The sequence below is a fragment of the Mobula hypostoma genome, chromosome 27 (assembly GCF_963921235.1).
Source record: "Mobula hypostoma chromosome 27, sMobHyp1.1, whole genome shotgun sequence".
Taxonomy (NCBI): domain Eukaryota; kingdom Metazoa; phylum Chordata; class Chondrichthyes; order Myliobatiformes; family Myliobatidae; genus Mobula; species Mobula hypostoma.
In genome coordinates, this window is record NC_086123.1 from 14,008,576 (window position 1) to 14,026,710 (window position 18,135).

The window sequence follows — 18,135 nt, forward strand, 5'->3', positions numbered from 1 at the left end:
AATAATCTCCTCAAAAATGAAGCATTGACAGCCTTGCCTGGAATCACCAGCTTTTGTTCAAGGTACGAGGTCTGGACGCAAAGAATCAATCACGTAGACTCTTGGTATTCCGAAGTCCAGCTGTGGTTTGAGCAGCAACAGGGTCTTTTCTCATCTGCCTCAATTTTAATCGCATTTAAATATCTTGGAATATTGGAGGCATCTAAAAGCTTAAACAGTATAACTTACAGTTTTTAAATGTGTTTTGCTATTCCTGTAAAAGCTCCAAGTGTTACTTTAATTTTTTAAATTTCTCTGACATTCAGAACATGTCCCATTCATGCCTGGAAGACAGTCAGTGTTGTTATAAGTTGCTTGTAATAATCTCCGAATTCTCAACATTTCCTGTTTGTAGGTTGTAGGTCATTAAATTGATCTTTAATGCCGCAGTAAAGCTGAAGTCAAATGGAAGGAGCTAATATCAAGGACAGTTGAGGACAGTTAAAATGGATCAAACTTTTTAAAATAAGTTAATCTTATTAAGAATAAAATTAACTGCAGCACCCAAAATATTTTAAAATAATATTAAACTTTAAATGGTGGACACTGGATTGTCGGCCTAAACTTCAAGAATGGAAGGGCTTACATATGTACTCTGACTCTAAAGCAAAGTAATTTTAAAGGAAAGCAACTTATATTTTTGACTCCTGATCTATTGCTTCTCTGTTCTTGAAAGGACAGAATCAAAGGAGAAATCTTCAATGGTGCAATGTTGGAGAATGTTAGCAAAACTGGGTTCTGAGTAAACTGACAGATTTAGCTTTCTGAATCTCAGTAGTTTCTGGTTTTCTGCATTTGATGGCATCTGCTCAGAGTTCTGAGAGTGCTGCAATTTGAGTACCTAACACCAGTAGTTAAATTGCAAACTGCTGGCAGCTTTTGTAGATTAAGATCAAGTGACCTGCTTTTAGTTCTTAGGTTTTAAAAGCTACTTAATGAAATTTTTTAAAAACACTTTGTTGCAGGTTTGACGGAACCAGTACTAATCCGACTGGATGTAGATACTAAACTGAATGATCAGTTACGGGTAAGAATCATTTTATAATTGTTAAGTATAAATGTGTATTTAATCATGAGTAGAAATACTATCAGGTAGTACATATTTATGTTTCTTGCATGGTACTAAATATTTTCAGTTGTGTGTGTGTGTGTATATATTATACATTAATGGAAAAACTTGCATCTTTATAATTGGTTCCTTCCATTTGACTAAAATTCATTATCGTGCTAATGGTAAAATGATTACTAATTTGTCTTCATTCCCAGTTAAGAATTCAGTAGATTGTTACAGGGAGACCTACACTAGCTTGGGCACAGTCTTACAGTATTGGATGTGTTAAATTTATAAATTTTTTGATTCTGTGTTTTAGATGATTAAGAATTACCAAATTTAGCAATCAGGTTTAATATCACCGGCATATGTCATGAAATTTATTGTTTTGCGGCAGCAGTACATGGCAAGACTTGGTAATAAAAACTATAAATTACAATATGTATACAGTGTATCTGTGTGTGTGGGTCATCGTCCATTCAGAAATCCAGTGGTGGGGGGAAGAAGCTGTTTTGAAACTGAGTGTGTCTTCAGGCTCCTGTCTTGTGTGTCTTCAGGCCAATGGTGGCATTGAGAAGAGGGCATGTCCTGGGTGTGGGGTCCTTAATGTTCGATGCTGCCTTTTTGAGACATCACCTTTTGAAAGGTCTGATGCATACTTTTAAAGTTTATAAAAAAACATTGTGGACATGCATTAAACATTGTGTTCAATTTGTTACAGCTGGCATTTTTTCATGTGAGGTCTGATGACAAGGCATCTGTTCTGCTCTATTTGCTAAGAAATATTATAAAACCTCAAGAACAGACAGTTGTTTTTGCAGCTACCAAACATCATGTGGAATACTTGAAAGAGGTTTGTATTAAATACAAAGTTGGTCAAAGATTGTTGAACTAAGTCCTATCCTTAGCCAAAGCAATAACAGACATTTTTTCATTTTATGAAAAATGTTATTCAGTGTGATTCTATTCCTGTCTCTTTTTTTAAACAGTGTCTGGATACAAAAGCCAAATAAGATTTAAAGGTGACTTTGTCAAAAATTACCAGAGAAGAGGTTCTGATTTTACAGTTATAATGTGTAGGTTCAGATTCAGTTTCAGATTACCAGAGTTATTGTCCATTATTTTCTTGGATGCATGGTGTGTCACGATTTTTGTGTTCTCGTAACAAGTTCTGTTTTCTTATTGAAGCAGTACCCCTCCAGTATTATACACTGTAGCAATGAACAAATAATATGGGAAATGTTTACCTGGCCATGGATTTTGATGTTATTTAGTAATTTTCATTTGCTGAGCTTTGTGAAGACCACATTAGGTGTTCAGTCCTTCTGAATTTGCTGCATGCTATAAGTGCCAAGTATGGCCGACAAGATGAAGGGAGGGTTATATTGAGATTTCTCTTGTCTGCAGTTCATTGCAGTATAGTGTTAAATACGGCTGGTGGTGTAGTGACATCTGCACCAGACTTCAAGGTGAGAGGTCCCAGGTCTGAATCTGGCCGGCTCCTTGCGTGCTTTCCATCCGTGCTGGGTTCAGTGTCGAGCTAGCAACTCAGCCTCGTAAAAAATCAGATAAATCTTAAAGGAACGGCAAGGTTGCCACCCGATGTGCCCAAAGGCACGGAAAGGAACAACAATAACTATAGTATTAAACAGATACTACTGTCAAGTTAGTGTTAGTATACTGTGAGATAGTCCCCGTGGAAGATTTGTCTTTAATCTGTCAGAAACCTGATTGGGACTTTAAATAATATTGCCACTTTTGAGCAGATGTGGTTTGGAAGTTGCTTCACAATGCCTAAGATGACAGCTTCCTCGGCATCTGTTCACTTAACAGTTGCACGTAGAATATGACATACAGATTGTACTTCATAAAATAATGTGTTTTCAAAGTTTTGTTTTTATAAATGAAAAGTGAAGATTTTTCCTGAAATTGCACATACTTACACTGATTTCTTTTTGTTTCCACCAGCTAATAACCAGACAGGGCATTGATTGTTCATACATCTATAGTGCTCTGGATCAAACAGCAAGAAAAATCAACATTGGGAAATTTGTCCATAGAAAATGTATGGTGATGATTGTTACTGATGTTGCAGCTCGTGGTATCGATATTCCCATGTTGGATAATGTCATAAACTACAATTTCCCATCCAAAGCTAAACTTTTCTTGCATAGAGTCGGTAAGAATATTGACATTTTCAGAGTTGAGAGAATTGATGGAAAATGTCAGGGAGGGAGGGCTTAATATATCTTAAATGAGTAAAATCGTATATGAGCATCGAACTGCTTTCTGTTCATTTTCATAAATGCAATCTTTATACTGATTAGTCTGGACAGAATATTGGACATATTTTGTCTTGTATCACTTTACAGTAAATGATGCATGCTTAATTTAAAGGTGTGAGGAAATACACTGCAGATGCTGGAAATCTGAAACAAATATGAAATGCTAGAAACCGTTAGCAGGTCAGCCAGCATCTGAACAAAGTAAAATAGAGGTACCTCTTGTCTTTGTCTTGAAAGTTAACAGTTTTACTTTCTGCTAATGCAGCCTGACCTGATTGTTTCTAGCTTTTGCTGTTTTTGTTAATTATGGTATACTTGTTTCCAAACCAATTGGAAGGTTCTTTTGGATGACTAAACAATGTTTATTTAGTAATAGCTGACATGTAAAATTGTGTTGTGAACTAGGTCGAGTAGCGAGAGCTGGTAGAAATGGCACTGCTTATTCACTAATATCTCTGGATGAAATTCCATATGTTTATGATCTGCATTTGTTCCTTGGACGACCTCTGAAATTTGCAGGCCAGACCGAGAATTCCGACGGTAAATTTATGTTATCAACATTTGGCAATATCTCTTTTTCTACTTTACTATGTGCAATGCATTTTAAATAAAATTCTTGTGAATTATCACAAATTTTTTTCTTTATTGTTTTCAGCTTAGATTTTTAGAGAAAGTAACACTTGGACTATAGACTTAATCTTCTTTTTAAACTGTGTTCGTTCAAAGAAAGATGTCTCAATTAGATTAAATTGTATTATAAGACATTTAGAACATTCGTTTGATTTTCTTTGAGAGAATTCTTTAATTTTTTTAATCTTTTGCATTAGGGTTAGGGTTTTGGGTCCAGCTTTTTTTTTACAGCCTCTGATAAGTGTGTTGATGTTGATCAAAAAGTGGAAAACAACGATTGTTAGCTCAGCAGTAATTGAAGAGAAGGTACCTCTGTGTAATAGGAGATGCAGCTGATGTCATGGTAGTAATATTATGTCACCTTCTGCCCTCAACCTTGTTTTTAATTTGTTTTGGCATATTCAGATACAGATGGAATATATGGCAGAGTCCCTCAGAGTATTATAGATGATGAAGAATCATTACTTATGGCAAATCACAAAGCTTCATTAGATCTTCAAAATCTGAAGAGAGTGTCAGAGAATGCTTACATTCAGTATCTGAAATCAAGACCACCTCCTTCTCCAGAGTCAATAAAGAGAGTTAGAGAATTGAACTTCATGACATTGGGCATTCATTCTTTATTTGGTAAGTTAAATCTGTTGCCTTGAGTATATCACACATGTCACGACGAGATGGTCTCTATAGTATCCCAACAAACTGATTTTTTTTCTCTTTGTAACTAACCAGTAATATAAAAATAACAGAGAATTCCTTTAAATCACAATGTGATGCAGCAAGGTCACTTGGGGATAGGCAGTAATTGTTGCCTTTGCCTGCTGTGCCCATTTATCCACTTGTTTTTCTTCAGACAGCATTGAATAGTAATGAGCCATTGATTAAAAATAAAAGTGCACTTTTATTTTTGGTTGCACAGTCAATTGTCCTGAAACTGTCTCTCACAGACCAATTGTTTTAAGAACAGATGGTAATTTAAAAAATAATGAATGAATGGTTGTTAAAGCAGCACTTTAACAACCATCCCGACTACTGCAAGATCAGTATGTTGTCTTCCCACTGTGAGCTGAGCACGATTTAATCCCCACAGCTGTGTACTTTAGTTAAATCCTGTTTTTAAAGTGTTATCTGGCTTCTAATCCATCATATTTGAGAATGTTTCATTCAAAAGAACTAAATTGTGGAAACTGGGTCTTGGTCTCTGGAGGTTCAGACTATTACTGCAAAGTTAAGGTGGCAGAGGGTCAGTAAGTTACAAAATAGATTCGTGGTTTGTCTCTGAATTTAAGCCTCTGGAATAATGGGGAAAACTGAGCTCCTTGTCTGAACAATTCAATTTAGCCTTTGCATCATGAGCCTTTCCACAAAATTAAGCTTCATGTAGAAAAGGTTACTGCTTTACATCTTTTCACAGCAGCAGAGTACTTATCGTGAAGCATGTTTTTTAAAGGAATTGGTAGTTTTAGTGTTTTAAGTATTTAGTTGCACTATTTTTGATGTACCTATAGTTGAAGATTTTTTTGCTTTTTTAAGGTACTAACCTGGAAAATACGGAACTTCAAAGACTGCAAGTTATCGACAATATCAAAAATTATAAAGCAAAATCCGTAAGGAAACCTTTTCAATGAACTTAAGTAAACATAATTCATTTTGTGAGAGTGCTGTTAAGTTATAAACAATAATTCCTACCTAACTTATTACAGACTATTTTTGAAATAAATCCTACAAACAAGAGCACGGCAAGTGAAATCATGAGGATGACACGAAATAAGCAGCAACACATAATCCAGAAGTTTCAAAAGTTGAAAGAAGAGAAGCAAACAAGTGCCTCCAGGAGCGTGCCAAGCCCAAAGGATCCCTCTGCTGGGCAGGAGGCTGATGATGACAACATTGAGGTGAGGTCATTTTTGAGATAACTGTAAAATGCAACTTGTGATTTATTCTCGTCGAAATTGAAAAGAAGAACAAAAGAATGGATCCTGTTAGCATGCTCTAAATTATGGGACAAGTAATGAGGAAGCTTGGTGTAAAGATTTGGATTAGCATTTATTTTCAATCTTGGCTGCAAGGGGAGTTTGAGTTCCTGTGTTAATCTGATGTGTAAGACTGGAATCACAGTGGCAGCTGTGAAACTAATAGTGCATCTGTTTACTAAGGTACTTTAGTGAAGTAAATTTGATGTCTGACACGTATATGACTCCAGACCCATAGTGATGACACTCCTATGTGATACAGCAAGGTCACTTGTGGATAGGCAGTAATTGTTGCCCTTGCCTGCTGTGCCCATATACCCATTTGTATTTCTTCACACAACATTGGGTAGTAATGAGCCTTTGGTTAAAAATAAAAGTACACTTTTGTATTTGGTTGCACAGTCAGTTACTTGTACAGCAACTGCCTCTTACAGACCAAAGAATGAATCTGGGAACATTCTGAATGCAGTGACATAAAACTGTATTACACTGCATCTGCTGGTTTGAGCCACATTTACTGGTTATGGAAGGAGTTAATTAATTGCTTGGACTGTGAATCACTTTTAACTACAAAGGCTGAGAATTTGTTCTTCCCTCAGGATTTGGTCCTATGATGATAGTAGCTGGTTTTCCAAAATCATTTTGGCTTTTGCTGAAAGATCTGGATGAATTATATTCTCATAGTGTGACTAGAATCTTTTTTGTGTTTGTTGGGGTGGAATGGCAATCAAATATACATTACCATGTTTTTAGACCTATTGGGAGCTTCATAGCTAAGAGGTCAGTTTCTTTTAAGCAGTTTGTGCAGCTGGATGTCTTCATGAAAAAAGAAAGTGCTGACACTTCAACACATGCTTTTTATGTGTGATACCTAATAAGGTTTTTTTTAATGGTTTTATGGTAATTTTCATTATAATATTTGGATATAAAATGTTGGTAGATTTTCACGAGATTTATCTTTTTTGTTTTAGAAAAGCCTTTTAAATTTGTACCAAACCAGAAACTATTCTCTAAACCTAACCCTCCAGATTTTGCCTTTTTCAATAACATTGTTAATTAATCGTTACTTGCTCATTGACAGATCGTGTTCTCGGAAGTTGTGGGAAGGAAGACAAAGAATAAAGAACCCTCTGATCACGTGCCCAGAAAGAGGAAAGAGTGCAGCAAGGATGATCAGTTTTACATTCCTTATCAACCAAAGGACTTCAATTCTGAAAGAGGGTAAATAGGTGTAAACCTCTTTTACCTGTGGTTCTGAGAACTTTGCTGGAATAGTTGAAGTCTTACATTATCACTACTGTATAATCCTGCAGCTCCCTTGCAGCTTTGCTCTTCTGTGTTGTTCCCAATAATACATGGTGCACAATGTATATTTGGAAGTGTATTGGCACATCTGTGTAAGAGGCAGTATGCTTTAAAATAATCCTGGGAACAGTAAACAACTATAGTGAATAGTTACTTTCTAGGCTGAAGGCAAGTAGACAGTATTGTTCCCCTCGAGGGTCAGTATTTGAATCACTGCTTCTTGTGATGACCTAAACTTACACAACACAGTTTCACAATTTGCTGATAACACAAGCTTAAAAGTATAGTAAGTAGGAAGTAGGATAGTGGTTGGTCAAATAGGCAACCACATGGTAGAAAAAAAATAATGTGGATAACTATTAAAGAGATATACTTTGGTTGAATATGAATTAAAACAAGATAATATAAAGCATACCGTTCATGAATAGAGAAGGAAGTGGGTATAGAGCACATGTGCACAGATGTTTGATGCTGGCAAGATGAGTTCTGAATTAGTTTTCAGAAAGCTTCTGAAATCCTGGCTTTATTAAGGAGGTTGCTCTAAATCTCTGTAAGACTCTTTTGCCTTGTAATGAGAGGGCTGTGTGGAACCTACAGACCTGCAGAAAGATTTCGTAAAATGATACTGAGGATTAGTGACATGAATGGATATAGTAGGAAAATTGACATTGTTTCCTTTATGGAGGGGGGAATTAAAGGGATGATTCCTAGATATGCTGGTGGGATGGCCAAGAAACCTAAAGATAAGCTCTCTTATGCAGCCGGTAATTGTGATCTGGAATTCATCTCCACTGCAATTTGGAAACAGATTTGATTTCAAAATGGAATTGCATAGATATTGGTGGAAGATCTCCCATTGTCTCCCATCACAGATGTCACCTGACCTGTTGAGTTTTTTAGCATTTTGCATTTATTGCTGATTTCCATTTAGAAATCACTAAGTGATGTGCTTTTAGATCCTACACAAGAGATAGGAGAGGAAAGGTACGTTGCATCCGGAGTTTCTCCGGGGGTTAGCGGACGATTTCCCTCCACGCCAGTCTGATGAAGTGGGGAACCGTGTACGAGGCAAGTTACAGCAGTGGTTTGCCATTGCCTTCTGCCGGGTGAGCTTCCAAAGAGATCATCAGCTCGAAACCCAACATGGATGGAAAGCGTGCAGGAGAGCCGGCTGGATTCGAACTCGGGAGCTTCCGTCCTGAAGTCCGACACAGATGCCACTACATCACCAGCCAGGTCAAAAAAGAGATAGCTACTACTAGTAAATCAGTTGACTAATTGAGGAGAAAGAATAAACGGGAGAAAGTCTGCAGATGCTGTAAGTCCAAAGGAACTCACACAAAATGCTGGAGGAACTCAGCAGGCCAGGCAGCATCTGTGGAAATGAATAAACAGTCAATGTTTCAGGCGAAGACCCTTCTTCAAGATTGGAAAGGAAGGGGGAAGATGTCAGAATAAAAAGTAGGGAGAGAAGGAGGATAGCTAGAAGATTGTAGGTGAAGCCAGGTGGGTAGGAAAGGTAAAGGGCTGGAGAAGGAATCTGATAAGAGAGGAGAATCATCCATAGAAGAAAGGGGAGGAGGGGACCCATGGAGAGGGGAAGGGCAGGTGATAAGAGGCCAGAATGGAGAATAGAAGAAGAGGGGAGGGAAAAATCTTTCTACCGGAAGGAGAAATTGATGTTCATGCCATCAGGTTGAAGGCTATCCAGATGGAATATAAGGTGTTGCTCCTCCACTCTGAGGGTGGCCTCATCGTGGCACAAGTGGAGGCCATGGTCTGAAATATATTGACACATACAGCATTTGAGGCAAATAATTCTCATTTTCAGTCAAAGTCAGAAGGTATGCTGATTGGAAGGCGGTGTGCAAATAATTGCATACACCATTTTGGCTATTAGATGATCTGGGTAATTATAAAATCTGGAATCTATATTGCCATCTAGAAATAGAATCCATAATGATGTTCCGTCCTTATTACTCTGCTTTTCAAACTGATCTTTCCAGTTGTGCGGTGCACTGTTGAACAGGATCTTTATTTAAACAAGAATTTTTTTTCCCCACTTGAACCCAGGTTAAGCTTAAGTGGGGAAGGTACCACCTTTGAGCAGCAGGCATCTGGTGCTGTGTTGGACTTGATGGGGGATGAAACAGAAGATATGAAAAAGCAGAAACAATTGCTGAAATGGTAAGAGTTATAAGTGATGTAATCTTGTAACCATAACCCTGTCTTGTTTTGCATAATGCCTTCAAATGAACTGTGTGAATGACCCGTCTCAGCTCCTCCTCACATTTCCTGCAGGGAAACTCGACTTCAGCCAGTTCGAGTTAGTCCATGTGATACCAAGAAAAACCGAAGAGCAATGAATACAGTAAGAGTGATGGGGGACATGGGTGGGGGAATAATGACATTCCAGCTATGGTGCTGAAATCTCCCCATGCCTCTGGCTTATCTGATCTGGTATAGTTATAAATACTGGGAACTGTGTTCATGTATGGGGTGGCATGATGGTGTAACTCTATTACAGTGCCAGTGACCTAGGTTCAATTCCACCTCCGTCTGTAAGGAGTTTGAATGTTCTCCCCGTGACAGTGTGGTTTTCCTCCGGGTGCTCTCAGTTTCCTCCCATATTCCAAAGAGTTACTGGTTAATTGGTCACATGGGTGTAACTGGGCAGCAGGGCCTGTTATCGCTCACCAAATAAAAATAAACTGCCCAGTCTGGCTAATTGCCGTAGGTCTGTTTTCACTTGTGTAGCAGAGGAATGGAAGGTGACATCAGCACAGGTGTCATTCGGAACTTGCCCATAACTAAGTGATGTTCCTGGATTCTGTCAGGGCAACTGAGCTGTAGACCACCTCGTGGCTTTGCTGAGAACATTGTAAAAAAGATGAATTCCACAGCACAAAATAATCTGCAGATGCTGGGATCAAAGCAACACTTACAGTACGCTGGAGGGACTCACCAGGTCAGGCAGCATCAGTGGAAACGATGAATCGACGTTTCGGCCGGAGCCCTTCATCAGGACTGAAGAATGAAGGAGGGGGTAGGATTTGAAGAATGCTTGTAGGTTCGGTTGAAAGACCAGTAATTTGAAAGACAAAGGGGTGGGGGAGGGGAAGCATCACGTCATAGGCAGGAAAACAATGGGTAGTAGAAGAAGGAGGCGGAACCATCTGCTCTGAGGCTGAGACTTTCCGTTCGTCTGCTCCGAGGATGAGGCTTTCTGTTCCAGGACATCTCAAATGTCCTCTTTCTTTAAGGATCGTGGTTTCCCTTCTACCGTCATCAGTGATGCCCTCACCCGCATCTCCTCCATTTCCTGCACTTCAGCCCTCACCCCATCCTCCTGCAACCACAACAGGGACAGAGTTCCCCTTGTCCTTACCTACCACTCCACCAGCCTCCAGATCCAGCACATTATTCTCCGCAACTTCTACCACCTTCAACAGGACCCCACCACTAAACACATCTTTCCCTCTCCACCCCTCTCTGCTTTCCGCAGGGATCGGTCCCTCCGCGACTCCCTTATCTGCACGTCCATCCCCACGGATCTCCCACCCCGCACTATCCCTGTAAGTGTAAGTGCTACACCTGTCTCTACACCTCCTCTCTTGCCACCATTCAGGGCCCCAAACAGTCCTTCCAGGTGAGACAACACTTCACTTGTGAGTCAGTTGGGGTCATCTATTGCATCCGGTGCTCCCGGTGCGGCCTCCTCTACATCGGTGAAACCCAACGCAGATTGGAGGACCGCTTTGTCGAGCACCTCCACTCCGTCCGCCACGACAGACAGGATCTCCCGGTAGCCACCCACTTCAACTCTGCTTCCCGTTCCCATTCAGATATGTCCATACATGGCCTCCTCTACTGCCATGATGAGGCTAAACTCAGGTTGGAGGAGCAACGCCTCATATACTGTCTAGGTAGTCTCCAGCCCCTTGGTATGAACATAGAATTCTCCAACTTCCGGTAATTCCCTCCCCCTCCCTTCCTCTGTCCCTATTTCACTCTGCCCCCTCCCCCAGCTGCCTGTCACCTCCCTCATGGTTCCGCCTCCTTCTTCTATTACCCATTGTTTTCCTGCCTATGATGGCGATGCTTCCCCTCCCCCACCCCTTTGTCTTTCAAATTACTGGTCTTTCAACTGAAGCTACAAGCATTCTTCAAATCCTTCCCCATCTTTCATACTTCAGTCCTGACGAAGGGTTCCAGCCCAAAACATCGACTCATGGTTTCCACTGATGCTACCCGACCTGCTGATTCCCTCCAGCGTACTGTAAGTGTTGCCCTGAATTACACAGCAGCTGCCTTCGACGCTGAAACAGCATTTGATGGCGTGACCCAAGTGCCGGTGGCTGGAGTGACAGAGCCGAGCGGAAGACGATTGTGGTTGCTGGATGTTAGTTATCTCTGCTCGAGGGAATTAATGCAGGAGGTCCTCAGTTCAGTATTTTACCTGCACTGCACTTTCTTCATTCTGTTCCTGTTTTACCTTGCACTACCTCAGTGCTCTGTTGAAATGTGTGAACAGTATGCATGACAAGTCTTCCACTGTACCTTGGTACATGTGACAATAATAAACCAATATACTCGGCCCAACCATTCTCATCCACTTTATTAATGACTTTCCTTCCATGATATGCCTAAAAATGAGACTTCAATTTCTATTCATGATTCCTCTGTGGACAAAATGAACTGTAACTACCTGTAGCAAGAGTTGGGCAATATTCTGGCGTGGGCAGACAAGTAACACATAGTCAGGCACTGCCGGTCTACAACACACATGATTCTGACTGTGCTGGACACTGGTGACGTTACTGTGTCTGAAGCTCGATCACCTGTATTCTGGAGGTCAGCATTGATCAGAAACTTAGCTGGCCAAAGCACTTACAGGTCAAAATAAGGGTGTCCAGCATTAAGTGGCTCACCTAAACTGTCCATCATCTGCGAGGTCAGATGTGTGACGAAACACTGCACTTCCTCATTGACAGCAATAAGAGGGCATGTCCTGAGTGATGAGGGTCCTGAATGATGGATGCCATCTTTTTGCGGCATTGCCTTTTGAAGATGTCCTGGATGCTGGGCAGGTTAGTGTCCATGATGGAGCTGGCTGTGCTTGCAATTTTCTGTAGCTTTATCCAATCCTGTGCAGTCAGTCCTCCGTACCAGACAGTGATGCAACCAGTTAATTGCTTTCCACAGTACATCTGTAGAAATTTGTGAGCACCTTTGGTGACATACCAATTCTCCTCAAGCTTCTACTAATGAAATCTAGCTACTGTTGTACCTTCTTTATAATTGCTTCGATATGTTGGATCCTTGGAGATGTTGACACCCAGGAACTTGAAACTACTTTTGATCTCTGGATGGTGTGTGTTCACCTTAACTTTCCCCTTCCTGAAGTCCACAATCAAATCCTTGGTCTCACTAACGTTGAGTGTAAAGTCTCGAATTTCCAGTTGGTTTTAAATGCTGATCTTATCTCCATTCTTTTAATTGTGCAGGGACCGCAAAAGAAAGCGATTTATCAGGGACACTGGCAAACAAAATAAGAAAATAAAGACTGAAAGTGGACAATACATCAATGCTTCATATAAAAAGAACATGTATCCTTTTCATTTGTGTTTTGTTTTTCTCATATTGGAGTGACTTTAATCTGTTCCCGCTGAACCTGGCTCCGCGGCTGTGACCTGCAGTTCATGTTCTGTGCTTGTTAGCCTTTTTATTGTTTGCACAGTTCTTCTTCGCACATTCGATGCTTGACTGTATGTGGTGTGGGGTTTTTTGTTAATTCTATTGTTACTTTGTGGCTGCCTGCAAGACGATGAATCTCAAGGTTGTAAATGGTATACATACTTTGATATTGCTGTACATTGTGTTGAACTCAACATAAAGAAAGGTAAACTGTACTCTGCTGAATTCAGAAAGTAGTTTTGTTGTACAAAATTTGATCAGACTCGTTATTGCAGTTTTGAGCACCTATCCTTGAAAAAGATGAATTTGCCTTCCACACTGGAGTATGTCCAGTCTCTATGATACCCCTCCTACATGTATCAGTAACCTTTTTACATGTTCCTTTCCCTCCACTGTGATCAATGGCTACAAGCCTTATTCCCCCCCCGCCCACCCCTTCTTTTCTCTGTAAAATTTTACCGTACCCTAATGCACACCAGTTCGGGCCTTGTGAACAACTCCTGTTTTAATCACTGCACCCTAGACGAACAGTGGCCATGCCTTCAGTTTACAACGTTCCAAGTCTAAAATTCACTTATTAAACATCTCTTCTTCACAGAACTTGAAGTACATTCCGGTTAATTGGGACACATTTTGGCCTTATTAAGCAGCTGCCCCAATTTGCCAAAGTTTCTTGTAAATAGTTGAAAAGGTATATATATATATATATATATATATTAAAAAAAAAGACAAATTAATGTTTAACTGAGTAACAAATTACATATTTAAATGAAATACAGAATCAATCATATAACACTATCATTACTACAGTACTATAAAACTGTATTAGTTCCTAAAGATATTGATGGAGGCGTTCATCCAGTGTACCTTACGCTGCTGTGTTTGTTTGGTTGTCTATAAATCAACCAAATCAGTGCAGACACCTTGTGCAAATAAAGGACTGCCTTCGTATAATGCTATCGACGATTGCATCCTCAAAATCTTCATTTTTGTTGTGGCATTTGAGATGATTGTCAGTACCTTCAAATTCTTCATATTTCCTAACTTGTTGAAGTAGTGAAATCGTTTCACTTTTACTCCTGTGTGAAAAAAGTACATGATAATTGTGAACTCCTTATCCAAATAAAAATAAAATTTAAAAAAAAGAAAGGCAAAAAAAAAAAAAAGTTTGCTGTAAGCACGTTGTAGTGTCCTAACAGCCACACAGGCGCATGTGTCTGACACTAGAAACCATAGAAACTACAGCACAGAAACAGGCCCTTTGGCCCTTCTTGGCTGTGCCAAACCGTTTTCTGCCTAGTCCTACTGACCTGCACACGGACCATATCCCTCCATACACCTCCCATCCATGTATACACTGGTTAGAAACTGTTCTGCAACAATCTGCTGCCCCAATTAGCAGCATTGTGTCCCAAATAAATGAAGGGAATCCTGGCTATTTTTTTGATTAGTCTTTTTACTTTGAGTTGTCCCAAATGGGCATTAATTGGGCATCTGCCCCAATAGCCCAATTATCTGAATCTACTGTGGTAAAGCTGCTGCTTCACAGTGCCAGACACTGGCATTAATTCCTGACCCCAGGAGCTGTCTGAGTGCACATTGCATGTTCTCTCCATCACCATCTCTGTTTCCTACAGGTGCTCCTAATTCCTTCCACTGTTCAAAAGCTTTTGGATTACTGGGTTAATTGGTCACTGCAAACAGCGTCTAGTGTTTAGATGAATTGTAGAGTTTAGGGAGTTGATAAAATGTAGGGAGAATAGGATTAGTATAAATGGATGTTTGATGGTCATTTTTCTATGACCCTATGACCTCTCATTACTCTATGATGATATTACTTAAAACCTACATCCAGTCCTGACGAAGGGTCTCGGCCTGAAACGTCGACTGCACCTCTTCCTAGAGTTGCTGCCTGGCCTGCTGCGTTCACCAGCAACTTTGATGTGTGTCCCTAGTTAAATGTCAGCTTTTTTACTTAAGGTCAGCCTTTGGTGGTTGATACTCCACAAAGTCACTGGGAGTGCTTGTTACTTTGTTAAAGTTGCTGGAAAAATACATGATGCACATGTACACACATTTGAAGGTGGCAGGCCAATTTGAGAAGCACGTTTAAAAATAAAGCCTTGGCTTTAATGTTAAGATAATCGTATATAAAAAAAGATGTTATGCTGACTTTTCATAAAATACTAGTTAGATCCAGCTGAAATCTTGACATCAATTTTTCAAAAGAATGGTGAATCTTTAAAAGAGGAAGGGGAAGAGATTTATGGTGCAGGGACTTGGGCCTTGTTGGCCTTTGACAGAGTGGTTGATAATCTTGACTGGTTTCGAGAGAAGAACCATTTGGAGGAATTGAGGTGGCAACTAGAACCCTTTGGGCAAAGATTTTAAAGTAATTGCAAAAGAATCAGAGATAATTTCAGGAAACTAATTCTTACACAGAATAGTGATCTGAAGTGGTGATAGAGGAAATGAACTCAATACTAGATATGTACTTGAAAGGGGATGGAATATAGTTAACAGAGGAAGTACAATGGTACAGGTTATTGAATGGCCCCATCTCGGTAGGATGAATTGGAATGACTTCCTGTGCTATTTTGTTTATGATTCAAGTCTATATATTGGATTAATTAAATTTAGATGGTGGTTTTGGATAGTTAAAAACTTACATCATTAATGTTGAAAATAAAAATTAATAACTTTCCCAAGGTAGGTGAAGAAAGAGCTGGCATTGTTTATATTTGATAAACTTTGTTTTATGTTTTGCCATTTCTTTATCTTGAAAATGGTGATAAGTTAACTGCAAACTGTATGATTTTCCATAACTGGCAATATTTAGTTATGAAGAATGGAAGAAGAAGTATAAGATAGATGAACGAGTATCCGATGACGAAGCTGAAAATGAGAATAGTAATCACAGGGGCAAGAAAAGTGGCTATGGTAAGATAATTTTTTTAAAGGGGATAATTTAACAAAATGTGCTTGCAATTCGGTGTTACACTGAACAATCCATTCAGCCACTGGCGTTATTTCTCTGCCAAATATTAGTGGAGAGCTAACTGCATAAATCCGTAATCTTACAAAATGTATTTCACATGCAGTCTTTTTCCCTATCCAAAACGTTCGCAGTTTTGGACAGAGCTCTGCTATTGATCTGGTATTTGGTGGAAAGTTTGTTGCAGTCACCTAACTGGAAGAAAAGACTGGTGGTCCTTAGTTTCAACAAAAAGCCATAAAATGTTGCTGGATATTTAAAGGAAATTATCCTGCTGAATCATGGCTGCCACTGTTGATCACTGCACAGTGGTCACTTAATTAACATAATGTATGGTGAATTTAAAGAATGGACTACCCAAGTAAGCAATGAAGACAAGATGTATAAGAGTCAGTTAATGGATGAGTCATTTAGAGTTTTGATCCAATACTTGAGACTTTTTTGTTAGTACTAGCCAGATCGCTGACTTAAAATAACATTGGAAATTATATAGCAAAGGAGTTAGTATTTAAAATTAAGAATGATGTAATGTGAATAAAGGGATAATTAAAGGACAAAAGAAAGTTTGTTGAATTGTTTTAAAAACAACGATCCACTTATATTTTGGGATTCACGGCAATTCTAGATGCATCACAATTGTGGCTGTTCTTTCCACAAAAAGAAATAGATAGAAGTATTAAGGGAATAATATCAAAATTTACTGATTACTATATTACTTGGTTTAATTTCAATTTAATGCAAAAGATTAGAGAGGTCATATCTTCAGAAGGACGTGATATTCCATTTATCGAAAGTTTTTTCCCCCGGGGAGCCAAGGAGCAGGCCACTGTTCACCTGCAGTTTTCTGTCATCTTGCTATTATTTTGCTGCGTGATACCAACTGTCAAAAGATTCTTTACCCAATGTTAGTTTCCTTGTTATGTACTCCTGTGAGAAGGTTGCTTATAGTTCAAAAGGGAGCTGATGACTTGATAAAACCAATGTTTATAGACAGTGGATAACAAGCAGATAAGTAGGTTTAGAGTAGCGTCTCGTGAAGAAAAATGCCAACACACACACAGACACTGGACCAGATTTAGCTTTTGCCATTTACAAAAATCTAATGTACAATCTTGCAGGTGGAAGAAGAAACTCGCGGTCTTTCTCAAGAAAACCACGTCAGCAACATGGAGTACGCTCAGAGCTTAAGACCAAAGCTGAAATACTTAAGGAAAGAAGGAGAAAGGAAAAAATGCAATTCCTGCAACGGGGAGGAATGAAGAAGTTCAAGAAGAATCGGCAACATGTGAGAGAAATGAAGACCATGGCATTTGGCAGAGGGAAAGGGAAAGGGAAAATGAGGAAAAAAATGTGATACAGAAATGCACTATACTATTTTTGCCATTTACAATAATAATGTGGTTCTGGCTAAAATTAGCTGAAGTCCACTTTGCCTTCCCTTTATATGTGCTGGTTATGGAATGGAAGTTTATTTAGAATGGAAAAAGGTAATGATACCTGAAGACTGTTTGAAGATATTGATTTTTATACAATCTGCAGCATAAAGACTGTTTATAATGAAGATTGTTTTATATGAAGTCTACTTTCTTCATCAAAATATCTCAGAATTACTATAGTCCAAAGACAGACATTATGCACATTTAATAAAGATAGCTCAGAATTTTTGGGGGTTTCTTTTTTAAAATAAATACCTTCTCAATTATATGGTGAAAGACGTTTTATTCAAACCATTTTGTTCCTTTACTAAACTATGAAATTATATTATTAATGAGGGTGTCAAATGCTGTCATGAAAATCCCCAAGTGTGTGTCCATTGTGAATTGTGTGAAAAGTTATTAAAATTATGCAACTAAACAAAAGTATCTCTGGGCTAAATTTTGCAAGTCCGATTTTTTGTCCTCTGCCTTCTGTCTCCTCTTTTTTTCCCCCACCCCTCCCCAAACCCCCAACTACACACACCCACCTGAAGCATACCAAAGGATTAACTCATTGGCCCTCCAAAGTCATTTGGCATGTCCTCGGCAAAGGAAGCTACTTCCCCGTTCAGCCTCTATCAGCTGACGAAGCTTGGAGCAGGGTTTTGCTGGCAGTAGAAGATGTAACTGATTTTCAATTCCTAAATATCAGCTAGAAATAGTTAATTCTGGTTAGTTAGTTCTGGTT

At 39.2% G+C, this 18,135-nt stretch overlaps 1 protein-coding gene across 2 annotated transcripts in view; it reads left to right on the forward strand.

The window, feature by feature from the left end:
- ddx54 (DEAD (Asp-Glu-Ala-Asp) box polypeptide 54) overlaps positions 1-17,921 on the forward strand; it is a 40,531-nt gene extending 22,610 nt beyond the window's left edge. For both annotated transcript variants that reach the window (XM_063034086.1, XM_063034085.1), the window contains exons 9-20: positions 1,005-1,066; positions 1,812-1,943; positions 3,059-3,269; positions 3,781-3,915; positions 4,411-4,632; positions 5,536-5,609; positions 5,706-5,897; positions 7,057-7,196; positions 9,354-9,467; positions 12,788-12,889; positions 15,817-15,917; positions 17,091-17,921. In XM_063034086.1, the coding sequence (XP_062890156.1) occupies positions 1,005-1,066; positions 1,812-1,943; positions 3,059-3,269; positions 3,781-3,915; positions 4,411-4,632; positions 5,536-5,609; positions 5,706-5,897; positions 7,057-7,196; positions 9,354-9,467; positions 12,788-12,889; positions 15,817-15,917; positions 17,091-17,326 (1,721 nt within the window). In that variant the 3' untranslated portion in view covers positions 17,327-17,921. The remainder of the gene's footprint in view (positions 1-1,004; positions 1,067-1,811; positions 1,944-3,058; positions 3,270-3,780; positions 3,916-4,410; positions 4,633-5,535; positions 5,610-5,705; positions 5,898-7,056; positions 7,197-9,353; positions 9,468-12,787; positions 12,890-15,816; positions 15,918-17,090) is intronic.
- The last annotated feature ends 214 nt before the right edge of the window (positions 17,922-18,135 follow it).